The sequence below is a fragment of a genome, unplaced genomic scaffold, assembly GCF_019419815.1.
Source record: "Pyrus x bretschneideri cultivar Hongxiangsu unplaced genomic scaffold, Pyrus_bretschneideri_v1 Contig45, whole genome shotgun sequence".
NCBI lineage: Eukaryota > Viridiplantae > Streptophyta > Magnoliopsida > Rosales > Rosaceae > Pyrus > Pyrus x bretschneideri.
The window spans coordinates 644,073-659,052 of NW_025999779.1; the positions used below are offsets into that span (position 1 = coordinate 644,073).

Below are 14,980 nucleotides of genomic sequence, written 5' to 3' on the forward strand. Positions count from 1 at the left end.
CTTAAATCTTTGAGCCTATTTCATTTCAGACCATAATTCAAGCCGATCGAGGGTTTATCGTTTTCATTTGTTAACCTTCAAATTTTGAGTGCTAACACCACACATTTGTGACAGACAAATTTCGCTTTCTATGCAGCTCAGGTACCGTATGAGGCAATAACGTATTTTTGACCTTTGGAGTCAAACGATACGTCAAAGTAGAGCCAGGGGGCTCATGAAATGCATTAGTAAGAGTTCAAACCCAGATTAGAGACTCCAACTCTTCACTTGATTTTCACTGGACCAACCCCTTGGGGTCGCTTCTAACCATTTCTTTAAAATGAATTTTTTATGAGTGTAATTTGATGACCAAGAATTAAAATGAGTGCAAGGTTAGATTCCTTTAATGTTACAAAATTAGACTAGTTCTTTCTATGTAATAGCCTTAAAGGGATCATAGTTTCTTCCCATAGGATGTGTCAAATATAGTTTAATAATGGCCAATCTTATAATTACCATAATAATTACACACTAACTGTCATGTCACATAAATATGCCGTTAAAGTGGTACAAATAAAGTTACTAGTAATAACGTCTAATAATTATCTTTTTCATCTGTAAATGAAAGATTTCATGTTTGACTCAACTATATAAAGAATTTGATACACAACTATGATGACTGCCCGTTAATGGGTGTCTTAGTCTAATCATCCACCAAGAACAGAATATCATTATATAAAAAATAAAAAATAAAAAGATTTACGGAAAATGGTTTGTGTAAGGAAAAAAAGAATCTAATTATTTTTCCCAAAGGATAACAATATTGTCAGTGAAAAAAATTCCTAGTAATGAAAAAATAACCACATGGGGAGTTTATAACGGTAAGAGATGACCCTCGCCTTCACTGAAAATATAAAACAAATAGAAATAATTCTAACAAGGAAGATTTCCATGGCCATTGGCCGTGCTGAAACTCTGGCTCATCCGCAGTTGAGAAATAGATTTTACTAAAACTGAAGACATTCGATCAAGCTTCCTCATCGACCGCGCCTTCAACGATCTACACTGCGTAAGAACCGGCTTCGAAGAAGCACAATCAGAAGAAGTAGAAGATGATGAAGAGGGCTTGTCATCACTCTCTGTGTATATATTGATAAGAACGTGGGAATGATCCAAAGACAAAGACCTCTCCAACCCCTTCAACAAAATCTGCTGCTTACTACTATCCTCCATAGGCAATACCACCAGTGACACACAATGCCTAAGCAAACCATTTGGTTTTGACAATTGGGTTGATATAGTAGTACTAGCAGCTGTAATTGCCAAACCCTCCTCTGGATCATGAGGCTGCGATGAGCAATTGGGTTGATATACTGGGCCGGCTTCTTCGAGTTCTCGGTCTCTAACTTGACCAACAAGATCATATTCCACAGGCAACGTTGATGCCACAGAAGCAATAGGCACATCTATGGCTGACCTACAAACCGGACAGTTTGTATGCCCCCGAAACCACTTTTCTATGCATGGATTATGAAACACGTGCTTGCAACTCGGCAACAAACGCACCAAATCCCCGTCTTCTAAGTCTCCCAAGCAAATCACGCACTCGCTTTGATCCACGCGAAAAAGTTCACCATCGTTCTTCGAGTACGAGAGAATTGGGATGGAATTCAGGACTTTCTCATCAACCCCATTGGATTGATTGGTGCCTGATTGTTGCGCGAGGCTGGCTTGGATTTGCAGTTGCATCTGCCGTTGCCTCCTCCGTAGGCAATACTTAACTAGGAAATGGTACGCAACTATTGCTAGGGTTGTGAAGACAATGCCTGCCATGGAAATCAAAAGGGGTGTGAAGAAAGAACCAGAACCTGAAGCTCCTTCCACTCTTATCCCAACATTCTCCATCTCTCACTTCAATCTGTTTTTTTGGCCAAGTTCGGTGGGTTTTTGGTGTTTTAGGGGGAGAGAGAGAGAGAGAGAGGTTTATAAAAAAAAAAAGTGTAAGAACGAAACACTTGGTTGTGACTTGCGAGTGAATATATATAAGACCAAAGCGTGTAAAGAGAGCAACTCTTTGATTTCGAATTTGTTTCCAATAAATTTGGGATATGATTATTTGATCGTTGAGCGTTTCAAGTCGGTTTACACGTATAGCTGTTTTGGCGTGGACACTGCAGGCAACGGTTTTGTGGCACGTCTTTTGCCAAGTGTAAGAATTTGATAGAGAACATTATGTATTTTAATGTTTTGAATGCTGATGTCTTATATCGTGGAAACTAAATATTGGTTTTAATAGCTTTGCATCCTTTTGTTTGAATTTTTAATTCCGTTTCGTGATTCGTGTTTTAGGTTTGTTTGTGGGGTTTGGTCACAATGCTACATTTCATTCAAGATACAGGTTTTATTTTAAATTTAACTATTAGTAAAATTTATAAGATCTGTCTATATGCAAGATCTAAATTGTTGATATGATCTGTAGCATGAAAGAAAAATTGTTGTTTGTGATCAGAAAACCTTTAAGGTCAACGGAACTAAAACAAAAATTTGAGCAAAATTCAGGGACTCAAATGATAGTTAAGCTAGCAATAATTAAAATTATGCTATTAGTTATATGTATAGTAGCATTGTTCTTCATTTGTAAGTAAGAGCTTTTAAGTTCGAACATTATAGATAAAGAGTTCAATACCAATCTATTCTCTTACTCTTCAATATATATATATATATATATATATATATATATATCCTTGGACTAAGGAATATATATGGTGATGATGGAAACAAAGAAAGATTTGGACATTTGGAGAAGCAGATGCACCAACAGAGTTTTGAGTTGGTAATGTGACATTGGACAGTTGGATTGTTTAAGAGGATGACAGATCACAGCTTTGTAGTTGGAGATGATAATTGGTAGGTATGATATAGATATTCTTCAAAGAAGCAATAATAATAACAATAATTTTGACTCGGTACCATGGAGCCTCCGTCATCTGCGTCTTTTTGTGGATGCGGTGTCCTGGATTTTGGTGGATGCTGACCATTGTGCACGCAAAGGAGCACATGGAGAAGATTTTTGCTGTGTTGTTGTGTTTGCACTTTCATCTCTGCGTGATTTCGGAATATTTGGTTTTGTTGCAGCCGTTGCATAACATGTGGCACTGTTCCATGTTATGTGGCTTCGTCCTAGCACCACATAACATGGAACATGCCGTACATACCATGCATTTTTTAAAATTTATGTGATATACTCTGATGTATCTTATATACTTAGATATTTTATAAAGACAAATTTCAAGAATCATCTTGTGATGTAAACAAGGAAAATGTGTTTCAGTTATTTGCTAATGCAAAAACATTCAACAAAAAAGGGACTTTATGCCATTGGATTTTCACGACAGAAGGGCCCCATAAGGTGCACAAGTTTCCCAACAGAATCACTTGGCCGAATGCCATGGTAACCATGGGCTCATTCCATACAAGCATTTCTTTGGTTAATATACATTATTTCTTTGCCGGTTTTTTTGGCCAAAATGGTCTCTGAAATTAACATAATTTTTTGCTCTTTGAGATTGAAAGTAGATAGAAGTTTTTCCTAAGATTGTCCACCGTCAATCATTTTGGTTCTTTTGGGAAAATCTCTGTTAAATTGAGAAACCACCAATTCAAGTGGATGAATTGATTTGACAAAAATACACTTCAATTTAACGGAGATTTTTCATGAAATGACAAAATGATTGACGATGGACAATCTGAGGGACCATTTCAATCGATTTTACATCTCACAAACTAAAGTGAGGAATGATACCAATTTCAGAGACCATTTTGGCTGAAAAGTCTTTCTTTGGACCAAATCAAGGTCAATGGATTGGTCAAATCAAACAATTGAAGGATTTGTTGCAGTCTTATTAGATTAGGAATGTGATTGTGTAAATTATAACATATCTAGGATATTCTTATAGGATTCTACCATATCTCTTAGACTAAATATCGTGGTATTAGAGTTGTAATCCTATTCGGGTATGAAATTTACCTTCCCTACTGCTACAAATAAAGGCACAATATGGTGACATAACACACGCCTCAAAAATACACATCTCTCTCTCTGCCACACCCCCTCTCTCTGTCCTGTATACTGCTCAGTAAATTACACCTCCAACACGATATCAACACACTCTTGCCAGAAGCTCAGAAAATGAAGGTTCATGGAGGAGGCTCTTCTATAAATTCAAATGCTCAGGTTGTTTTCTGTCAATCATATTCTTTTAAAATAAATTAAGATACTTGAAATGACCATGAAGTATGAAAACATTTCACATGTTCATGAACTATATTTATATTTTTCTTCCGATATATATTGTATATATTCCTATATTTGTCAATATATATACGTGCATGTAATACAAGATTATACTATATGGAATTTGTGAGTCAAAGCATCAAAATAAGGGTTCTTAACCTTAGATGTTGAAAAAAAAATATTTGGAAATTTTGTGGCCCAGACGCAGCTTTAAGCCACGCCACCACTGGCACCGACGAACGTCGGCTGGCTTGCAGCCACACCGTGCCTGGAAGACGTCGTTCCAACGTCTCGGTCACCTGTAGCAGCCCTCTGGGCTTGCTGCGTGCAATGGACAGCCAGGCCTTCGGTCTAGCTTAGGGTTTTCCATGGGCCTATAGACTCCAGGCCAATTCCACTGGCCTGCAGCCTTTGCTCGGCCTATCTCTAGCGCCTTTGGCCCAAACCAGCAAGCCTACTGCTTGCTGAGCTTGTCCCTGCGTCTTGGCCTGCCTACAACAGCTCCCTTTACTGCAAACCTTGCCATGTCGTGGCCCACATAGCTTTGTCGCACATTAGCCCAAGCCAGCTAACGCTAGGCTTGATACCTCCTGCGCATACGGCCTGCTTGCAGCAGCTTTTGCAATGTTGGGTTCGCCACTGCCTCGGCCCGTGACCAGAAGCCAGTCTTCGGCTGGGTTTTCGCACCCAAACCCACTGCTCGCAACCTTGCACTGCTGGGCTTCATCCCTGACACAGCCCACTGGCCTGCAATCAGATTTGGGCTGTTATGCCAAGCTGGGCTGTGTCCTTTTTTGACCCGATGCCATATTTTGGCATCTCCACTTCATAACCATACCCATATAATTATTGGGACGTTATTGGTTAACGTTTATCAAGCTATAATTTTATTGTCGCTTGGCTCGAAGCCACATTTAAGCTTATATGACCTGAATGTCATTATTTTGCTCCTACAATCAAACCTGGATGGTTATGTTCTATTGAATTAATTAAAGTGATCAGCAGTCCATTAATTTGACAAGACATTCAAAATTATTAGCCTGAAACCCACTTTTTGGCAATTAACGATTAAATTAATTTTCTTTTCTTTAAACTGTTGACTATCTTTTGTAGTCATGATGCACTCACACTTGGGTTCCTGAAGCAAACCCCAAATTTACTACACTTAGTTGTATATTGTATTATGTGTTCTTGCAGGTACCCCCTTTTATGAATTGAAAGTTCATAACTAAATCGAACTTATAGTTTTGAATTTAATGCCTTTGAAACCCGAAGTTTTCATTCAAAACTTACACCATGAAACCCAAGGCTTTCATGTTTAAACTGAATATATACGTGTCTATAAAACTCAATTGTTCTAAACTGTATGTCTATGGCTTTCCATATGACTAACCACATTCTTTTTGTACCCTCTGTTTTAGGGACATATTAAACTTGAACAAGCTCGATTTCACCACTTTGGAAGTATCCAGAAAAAAACTACCTGAAGTGGGTCCAAGACGTGAAACTCCATTTCATCGGTACAAGTCTACAAGCTGCCATTGAAGAAGCTACAGATGTCCCAGTTGACGAAGCTCAAAACGCTACCGCGATGATCTTCATCCGAAGACACATTCATGATGTGCTGCAAACTGGGTACCTTGCCGAAGAGGATCTACGTGCCCTCTGGCTTGCCCTGGCCGATCACTTCGATCACCAAAAAGACATATACTTACCTAAAGCAAGACATAATTGGTAGCATTTACGCTTCTAAGACTGTAAGTTTGTGAATTTGAACCATATTATTGCTAGCCCATTATGAGGCTTAGCCTACCTTCTCCCCTTAGTGTATATAATATTGTTTGTTAAAAAAAATTAAAAAAAAAAAAAAAAAAGACTTAAAGTCCATGAATGAATACAACTTTGAAGTTTGTAGAATCTGATCGCTACTTAAGTTTTGTAACGAGGACTTGACTGAATGGGATCTCCTAGAGAAGACCTATTCGACCTGTAATGCCACCAATATTGTCCTGCATCAATAATATAAAGCATACACAAATTTTCAAATTTGATCTCTGTTTTATTTCTAACTAAAAAGCAGAACCAGCTTTTGATGAAGAATCATCAAGCTCGACCCACTAGCTTGAACGTTATGCTTGAAGCGCATGCGACTAATTCTAGCAGCCACAAACGATGGCCGAACTGTCGTGGCCGTGGAAATAGGAAGAAACCCCAGCCACGGGCCAAAGGTCAATAGAGCAGAAGCCCTGCCAAGAGAGAAAATTTGATCCAGAGGTGTAATTCCCATTCCCCTAAGGCCCCAAACTTCAAGAACAAAGGAAAAGTTATTGTTCAATCAGATTCCACTAAATAGGACATATGTTATTACTGTGGATTAAGGGACCATTGGTCACGCATATGCCAAGCTACTCCCTAGGCTGTTGCCAAGTATCATTCTCATCATAAGTCTAACTTTGTGCATGTGGAACATCCTAGCGATACTACCACAACTATGGAGGTTTTAGATTTTCAGAAGGCATCCGCTCTTATAAAAGAATAAAGTTTATTTTTCTAAGACATGTTAGGGTGGTTTTCACCCCTAGTGGCTGAACCCTCTCTGTTTTCTAGGCTTACGGTTTAGTTTTACAAACAATTTTTCTAAGTCTTAGGGATATTTTGTTTGGATTGGTTTATTTTGAATTATGAATAATTATTTTATAGATATTGTTTCTCGATTGATTAATTGAATGAATGGAATCATATTTATACTTGTGACCGATTCAGTTAATATATTTCTAGGTATGACTAGTGGGGAAGTTAGGTGTCTGACCGATAATGCTACTATGTACGCACACCTTCTTGCGTGAGCGACATTATGTTACTAACTTCGTACCTAAAAATGCATCTCTGACAACCCTTTCAGGCTCATTCAACCTGATTGAAGGATACGAAAAGGCCTGTTTAATGTTGTATAATGATACCAAATTAACCATTAAAGAGCCCTCTATTCTCCCTGTTCCGAAAGAATGTTGCTAAGTTTTAAAGATATTCGAGACAATCAACATCATTTTGAAACCACCGAAGTGAATGGTTTTGAATTTCTTTGTATCACTTCTTACAAATATGGCCAAAACTGTATTCACGAAAAACTGGAATGTCTCCTAAGTGGATTGTACATCATAACCATTTGAGCCTTTGAGACCCACCATGTGGCCAACTCTGTGCCTGCGTTCTAGAGCTTTTTGTTGCTTTGACATGACCGTATGGGACATCCTGGATGAGATATGTTACATCGTATCCTCAAAGTATCACACGGGTATCACCTAACATCTTATCATGGCCATCCGTCTTGCAAAGCATGCTCCTTGAGGAAGTTGAATACTCAACCCTTATATGCAAAGATTCATAACCCCCTAAGTTTCTAGAAAGGATTTAAGGGGATATTTGTGGACTTATCTAATCAACATGCGGACCATTTAAATACTTCATGGTGTTGGTTGATGCATCAATGCATTGGTCACCTGTCTGCTTATTGTCCACACACAATGATGTTTATGCAAAACTCCTAGCTCAAATCATTAAGCTTAGGGCTCATCACCCTGATTATCCGATCAAGTCGATTCGACTAGAAATGCTAGAGAGTTTACGTCATAATTATTGCATGTCAGTTCAGATTGAAGTTGAACATCTTGTACACCATGTTCACACCCAAAACAGTCTGATAGAAGCTTTCATAAAACGCCTTCAAACGACAGCTCAGACTTTGGTTATGCGAACCGGATTACCGGTATCTACCTTAGACCATGTAATATTGCATGCAGCTATGTTGGCTCGCATGAGGCCCACCGCTACCCAACCTTATTCACCGTTATAATTGGTTACTGGATACAAGCCTAATGTCTCACATTTATGTGTGTTTAGGTATGTCGATTATGATTTGCCACCAATTATTCACTACTTAGAGTGATTGACAGGATTTCTTGGATGAGATAGTCCGTCGTTGGGGAAGATAAGAACACTAATGTTCTTATAAAACATTACGAATTGTCATGGTTACTCCCACTTTATCTTATTTAGATCCCCACACTTTTCAGTCTGAAACTGAGGTGTATCATATTCTGGATCTTCAGAGCACTCAAAGCATGCCAAATACTTTTATTGATCTAGCTAAGGTGAAGAGATCACATATACCAACTGCAAACGCACTTGCAAAGATAGATATACCTAATGTATGTTGTAACATCGCCCCAGAAGGACGAGCCATCCCTAAGGGAGGGTTGGTCGCACATCTCACGTGGCCCAGTATATGATAGGAGCATATTTATGCACCTTAGTTTAGCTTGTCTTGTGCATTTAAAGTGTTTTTCCTTAGTAAAGTAGTCTTTTAAGCTAGTTTTATGTATTTTCAGGATTTAAGGGCAAAGTATGCAAAATGATGCATTTTGGAGCATTTTGGAGCAAAATTGGGCTTGGAATGGATAGCATATGCTTGGAGCAAAAGGAATGGATGAAATTGAAGACCTAAAGGAGGATTTGGAGTTACATCCTTACCTAAACTAAGTAATAAAGCCTTAGGATATTTTCTGCCTAATATTTCCCACCATAGCAGCACCCTACATGCATTCACTCTTCATAATTCACTCACATGCTCTCCTATCATCATTCCACACCTCCATTGCAACCACCAACCAACCTAGCTGTCACCCACATGCTCCCCCATCATCATTCCCTCTTTAACCCATTCAGCCACATCCATGCACTCTTCATGATGGCAGCCACCAACCAACCTAGCTGTCATATTCCCTCTTTAATCATTCATCCACCTATAAATAAACATCCATTGCAGCCATAAAACAACCATTCATTCACCATTCACGCCAGAAATTCATCCCCTCTCTATAACACATCCATACTTCACTATTCTTCATATTTTCTGCCCAAAAATAAGCCTTGAAGTCCCCTACATCCATCCCTATCCTAAACACATCATTCTACACCATCCATAACCCCCAAAACCTATCCTTAGACCTTGTGCCGCAACAAAGAGGAGGAGAAGGGCCTAAACGTTCATACAATTCAAGTTTGAGTTGTTGGAATTTTTAGGTGTTTCTTTTCCTTGATTTCAATGTTTAATTTCAATTCTCTTTGTTTTGTGCGTATGAGGAACTAAACCCCCCCTTGGCTAGGGGGGGATTCGAAATACATGTTTATGCTTGCAATATGATTTGATTACTTCCAATTGCGTTTCATAAGTTGTGAATTCAATTTACTTATCTATGTGAATTACATTGATTTGTGTGTGTTGGTTGAGAGTGCACGCTTAATTATCATGCATAAATTGGATGCTAGGATATAAGGAAATTTCACCTAATCGTTATGGAATTATATTCACAAGTAGTAAAGGTTGATGATCTCAATCGCGTTAAGTAAATTCTTGGCATAAGTTTCATGCAATCATAGTAACAAGTGCTTCGTCAACGCTTATGGTTTTCATAGAACTTAATGATTCTTGCTTGTATCTCTATTATGCAATCATGTAGGGGACTTGTGGGGAATGTTTTGGGTTGTCGTATGCAATCATCCAATTCAATAACGTTAGGAAAATCTGAGGGTTAATTAGTGCAATTCACGGTTAATCTGGGGCGTTGAGAATTCATGGTTTATTGAAAAGCAATTAGAAATCGTTTTGTGTGCAAGTGTGACATGTGTGGAGAAGAACCCTCTAGCTAGCATTTCATCCATATTTCCATCAAATTCATCTTTACAATCTGTTTGAATTACATTCTGTGCATTTTATTTAATTTCGTCAAAAACTCAATCCCCCTTTGCTTTAGTGTCCAACTTAGTTAGAAAGTGTCTTAGTTTGTGTTTTTAAGTGTTTTGATTCATTTTATTACCCAATTTCGTCCAAAGTAGTCAAAGTGCTCAAAACTGCCCAGAAAGTGTTTTTAAGGCTGTTTTGAGTGTTTTGGGTGCTGTTTGAGTCTTTTGGTTGTTTTAGTGTTTAAGTGTTTAGTTTTGCATTCTTTGAGTCTAATTCAGTGTTTTAAATTTTATTTTACGTTTTTGAGTCAGTTTCCAAGTGATTTTGCAATCCCTCCTAATCCCCGGTTAAGAACGATCCCTACTTACATTCTTCACTACAATTGATAAAAAGAGGGTTTAATTTGTGTGCGTATAATTCTCACATCAGTGTATTGATAGCTAGCCAATTATCTACTTATACCCTGAAACGTGGCAAACCCTTTGATTCAAATGATTCATAACCCTAGAAAAGGAAAATGGCACAAATTGGTGAACCTAGTATGAATCTAACCATTGCTTACTCATTTGTTCCAATACATGAGGTTATTCTAGATTACGGTGATGTCTTAGATGAGACAAACCGACCTCCCAATAATCGTGAGACTTTGGTCCATTACGTAGTTTTGGATGAGGTTTGGAATTAGGATAAGATGATCGTCGACGACACCTTTACATACACAGTAGTTACTGACATCATGCTTAGGAATGACATTGAACCACTTTCCATTGATGAATGTCAACGTAGAACCGATTGATCAAACTAGAAATAAGCAATCTAGGTCAAACTCGATTCGCTTGAAAAATGTAAGGTGTTTGGGCCTGTAGCTCTACTCCACCACATATAAAGCCCGTAGGGTACACGTGGGCATTTGGGAGGAAGCGTAATGAGAAAAAAGAAATAGTGCAACACAAAGCACGCCTCGTAGTGAAAGGTTTCTCTCAACGCCTTGGGATTGATTACGAAGAGACATACTCCCTCATAATGGACGTCATAATGTTCTACTACCGAATATGCTACTTGTAGACGTGGTAACCACGTATCACTATGGGGATCTAGATATAGGAATCTACATGAAAGTTCTCGAATGACTTCTATTAACTGGTTCAAATAGTTATAGAACATGGAACACCCTCTCAATTCAATTGAGGAGATCATTATATGGATTAAAACAATTTAGACGGATGTGGTATAACCGTCTGAATGAATATTTGAAAAGTTAAGGTTATGTGAACAATGAACTATGCCCTTGTGTGTTCATCAAGAAGTCACATTTTGATTTTGCAATCAGTGCAGTTTATGTTGATGACATGAACATTATTACGACTTTCGAAAAGCTTGAGAAAATTACCGTTCACTTGAAATCACAATTTGAGATGAAAGATCTTAAGAAAACTTAATATTGCATTAGCTTGGAGATCAAGCATTGTTCGGATGGAATCTTAATACATCAATCAAACTACTCCCAAAAAGTGTTGACATTTTAATGAGGATAAAGCAAAGCATTCGAGTACTTATATGTTTGTTCGAACTTTAGATGCTGAACGAGATCCCTTTCGTCCCATGAAGGATGATGAAGAGGTGTTGGAGCCTGATGTTCCATACCTAAGTACAATTAATGCTCTATTGTACTTGGCTCAATGCACTAGACTCGACAAATCCTTTGCTGTAAATCTTTCAGCAAGATGCAGCAATGCGACTACTCGTAAACACTGGAATGGTCTTAAATTATCTGCTACCTCAAAGGTACGATGAATTTGGGCATGTTCACACCCATAAATCCTCAAGAAGAGTCGTCGCCCTTCTCAGTCCTTGGGTTAATTCTCTCCTTGTTGGTTATGCTGATGCAGGTTATCTGTTTGAACCACATAGGGACATTTTGGAATGGGTATGTCTTTACCATTAGAGACACTGCAATATCTTGGAGGTCTACTAAGCGATTACTAGTTGTGACTTCTTCGAACCACGCTGAGATTCTTGCATTGCATGAAGCTTTGCGTGAATGCTTTTGGTTGAGAGCAGTCATTGAACATATTTGAAGAATTAGTGGTATTACTAATATCGTTGACGTTCGTACAACGATCTTTGAGGACAATGCCGCATGTATCGAACAACTAAGGAAGGGAGACATTATGGGAGACAACACCAAGCATAGTGCACCGAAGTTCTTTTGTTATCACCAGTTACACAACATTAAGACATCAAGGTCAAGTAAATCCATTCCCAGAACAATCTGGCCGATCTCTTCACCAAGTTATTGCCCAAGTCTACTTTTCAAAAAAAGTCAAAGGAATCGATGTGCATAAACTTTCTGAGTTGAATAACTTGTAGTTCTCTTATTTGGAAGTTATGTCTAACTCAGGGGGAGTATCCTAAAGTATACTCACTTGATCTTAATGTATTCTTTTCCTTATGATTAAGAGCATTTTCCCCATTGGGTTTCTGATACATAATGAGGTTTTGATGAGGCGCCCATCCTGGGATGATCATACTCTTTTGAGGTTTACTACTTTCATCCCGTATGACGTTTTTTTTAGACATTATGCATACTTCTCACTTTTCTCCTTAGCCTATGAGTTTTGTACCTATCTTAGGTTTTACCATGGTGAGGTTTTGTGAGTTTTATTACCAATGCATACTTTCTTTAATTTGAGACTCACATTCGCTCATTGTGCCAACGACTTCACCAAGTGATCTACTTCATTTGCTGAAGACTTGAAGCGATGTTCTGTTTAAGTATTTACACACTTGATGCGAAAATTAACTTAACACACAAATTAACCCTCTTTTGACAATTGTAGCATATAAATAAGTAGGGATCGTTCTTACACTGGGGATTAGAAGGGATTGCTAACCACTCTAAACTGACTCAAATAAATAAAATTAACCTTTAAAACACTTAAACTCACGTAAAAAGACTCAAACATGTTCACAAGACTCAAAATAGGCTAAAAACACTCAAAACTGCCTTTAAAACACAATCTGGGCAGTTTTGAGCCTAAACACAAACTTGGACGAAAATTGGTTCTAACTTGACTCAAAACTCTCAAAAACACAATCTAAAACATATTTAGACCAATTAGACACTCTAGAATAAATGGGGATTTGGTTTTGGACGAAAATAAACAAAACAAAACAAAACTTTAAACTAGACAGATTTGGGCGAAATTGATAGAATTAAGTGGATGGTGAGATGGCTAGGAGGTTTTTCTCCACACATGGTATACTTGCATACAACACAATCTTCAGTTGCTTATTCAATGAATTATGAACCTCAACACCCCAAGTTAATTAGGTACGCTTAAATTAACTCTCAGATTTCCCTTAGGTCATTGAATTGAATGGATTTAGCGCATTGCAATCAAATTATTCCTTAAGAGTTCTCTATATGAAAGTGCATAATAGAAAGACAATCAAAGATCATTAGGTTCTATGGAAATCATAGGTGTTGACGAGGCATTCGTAACTATGAAAGCGCATGATACTTATGCCAACAATCTTAAATACTCATGGATATGAGTTCCCAACGATTAGGTGAAGGTTCCTTATACCCTAGCATCATATTTATGCATGCAAATTAAGTGTGCACTCTCAATTCATATACATAAACAAGTTTTAATCAAAACAGATAAGTAAATTGAATTCACCATTCATGAAACTACAACTGAAAGTAATCAAATCATCATGCAAATATAACCATGGTTTCGAAATTCCCCCTAGCCAAAAGGGGATTAGTTCCTCATGCTTGCATGACAAAGAGTATTGAAATCATAAGAAAGATTACACCTAAACGTTCAGCAATTCCAAGATGGATTTGATGCACGGCTTGGCTCTCTTCCTCCTCCTTGCTGCGGCACAAAGTGTGTGTGGTGGAATTGGGGGTTTTGGATGGTGTTTTCTTGTTTAGAGGGATGAAGGATGGTTGATTATGGTGGTAGGGGGCATCAGGTTGTGTATGGAGGTGTATGGAGTGGTGGGGGATGAGAATGGAGGCTAGGGTGTTGCGGCAAGGTGTTTTCTGTATAGCATAAGGGGTGGTTACGAATTTGTGGCTGAAAATATGTATATATAGTCCTAGGGTTAATTAGATTAGGGTTACAATTAGAAGATTTTATGGATTAGGGCCCTAGGGTTCGGCACAAGCAAGTTAAATCCACTTAGGAGAGGGTTTGGCCCAATTAGTTTCATAAAAGGATTTATATAACCCAAATCCACAATGAATAAGGCCTAATAAATCAGAATCCAAAAGGAAAAAGGTTTAGGAAATTCGTTCAAAATTGGGCCTTCTAGAAACTAGGTGTTTTGTGGCTGATTTTGGGTTTTCTAGAAGAGATAAAAGGGGGAAGGGTGCAGCACCCTTTTAGGGTTAGATAAGGCTTCTAGAAATCATGTTTTTAGGTCCACTTGCAGCTAGTATTAAGGTGGAACAAGATTAGGTTAGGATAAGATAGGATAAGGTTGGATAAGTTTAGATAAGGTTTTGGATAATGTTTCCTCTTTTGAGCTGATTCCTTATCCATTTTGTCTTGAGTTTAATTTCTTCATCTTCTTATCATATTTCTAGCCTCTTGAACTCCAAATTTGTCCATCCATGTTAGCCCATATACAAGCTATCCACATAGTGCCCAAAATTGCTCCAAAATGCACTTTCTTGGTACTTTAACCCTGAGGACCTACAAACACACGAAATTGAGTTGTAATACGACATTAACTAAGAAATAATAGCACAAATGCACAAGAATAAGCTAGCTAAGTCGCCTAAATATGCTCCTATCAACAATCAAGGGGGAATGTTGCAGTCCTGTTAGATTAGGATTGTGATTGTGTAAATCCTAACATATGTAGGATATCCTTATGGGATTCCACCATATCTCTTTGACTAGATATTATCCTACTATAAGTAAAGGCACAAGGAGGTGACATAA

The 14,980-nt window shown here is 38.1% G+C and overlaps 2 protein-coding genes across 2 annotated transcripts; one reads left to right on the plus strand and one right to left on the minus strand.

The window, feature by feature from the left end:
- Positions 1-393: 393 nt before the first annotated feature.
- Positions 394-2,053, minus strand: LOC103933511 (RING-H2 finger protein ATL52-like). The gene has a single exon (XM_018644059.2). The coding sequence runs from the start codon at positions 1,882-1,884 to the stop codon at positions 913-915; it is 972 nt and encodes a 323-aa protein (XP_018499575.2). The 5' UTR covers positions 1,885-2,053; the 3' UTR covers positions 394-912.
- Positions 2,054-11,618: 9,565 nt separating this feature from the next.
- LOC125469771 (secreted RxLR effector protein 161-like) lies at positions 11,619-12,094 on the plus strand. Its single transcript, XM_048567542.1, has 2 exons — positions 11,619-11,801; positions 11,906-12,094. The coding sequence occupies exons 1-2, from the start codon at positions 11,619-11,621 to the stop codon at positions 12,092-12,094; spliced, it is 372 nt and encodes a 123-aa protein (XP_048423499.1).
- The last annotated feature ends 2,886 nt before the right edge of the window (positions 12,095-14,980 follow it).

Excerpts from the sequence above, each read along its gene's own strand:
- LOC125469771 (XM_048567542.1), top strand. The coding sequence starts at position 11,619 with ATGAAGGATGATGAAGAGGTGTTGGAGCCTGATGTTCCATACCTAAGT. Across the intron at positions 11,802-11,905 it reads AATTATCTGCTACCTCAAAG|GTTATCTGTTTGAACCACAT; the intron begins GTACGATGAATT and ends ATGCTGATGCAG.
- LOC103933511 (XM_018644059.2), bottom strand. The coding sequence starts at position 1,884 with ATGGAGAATGTTGGGATAAGAGTGGAAGGAGCTTCAGGTTCTGGTTCT.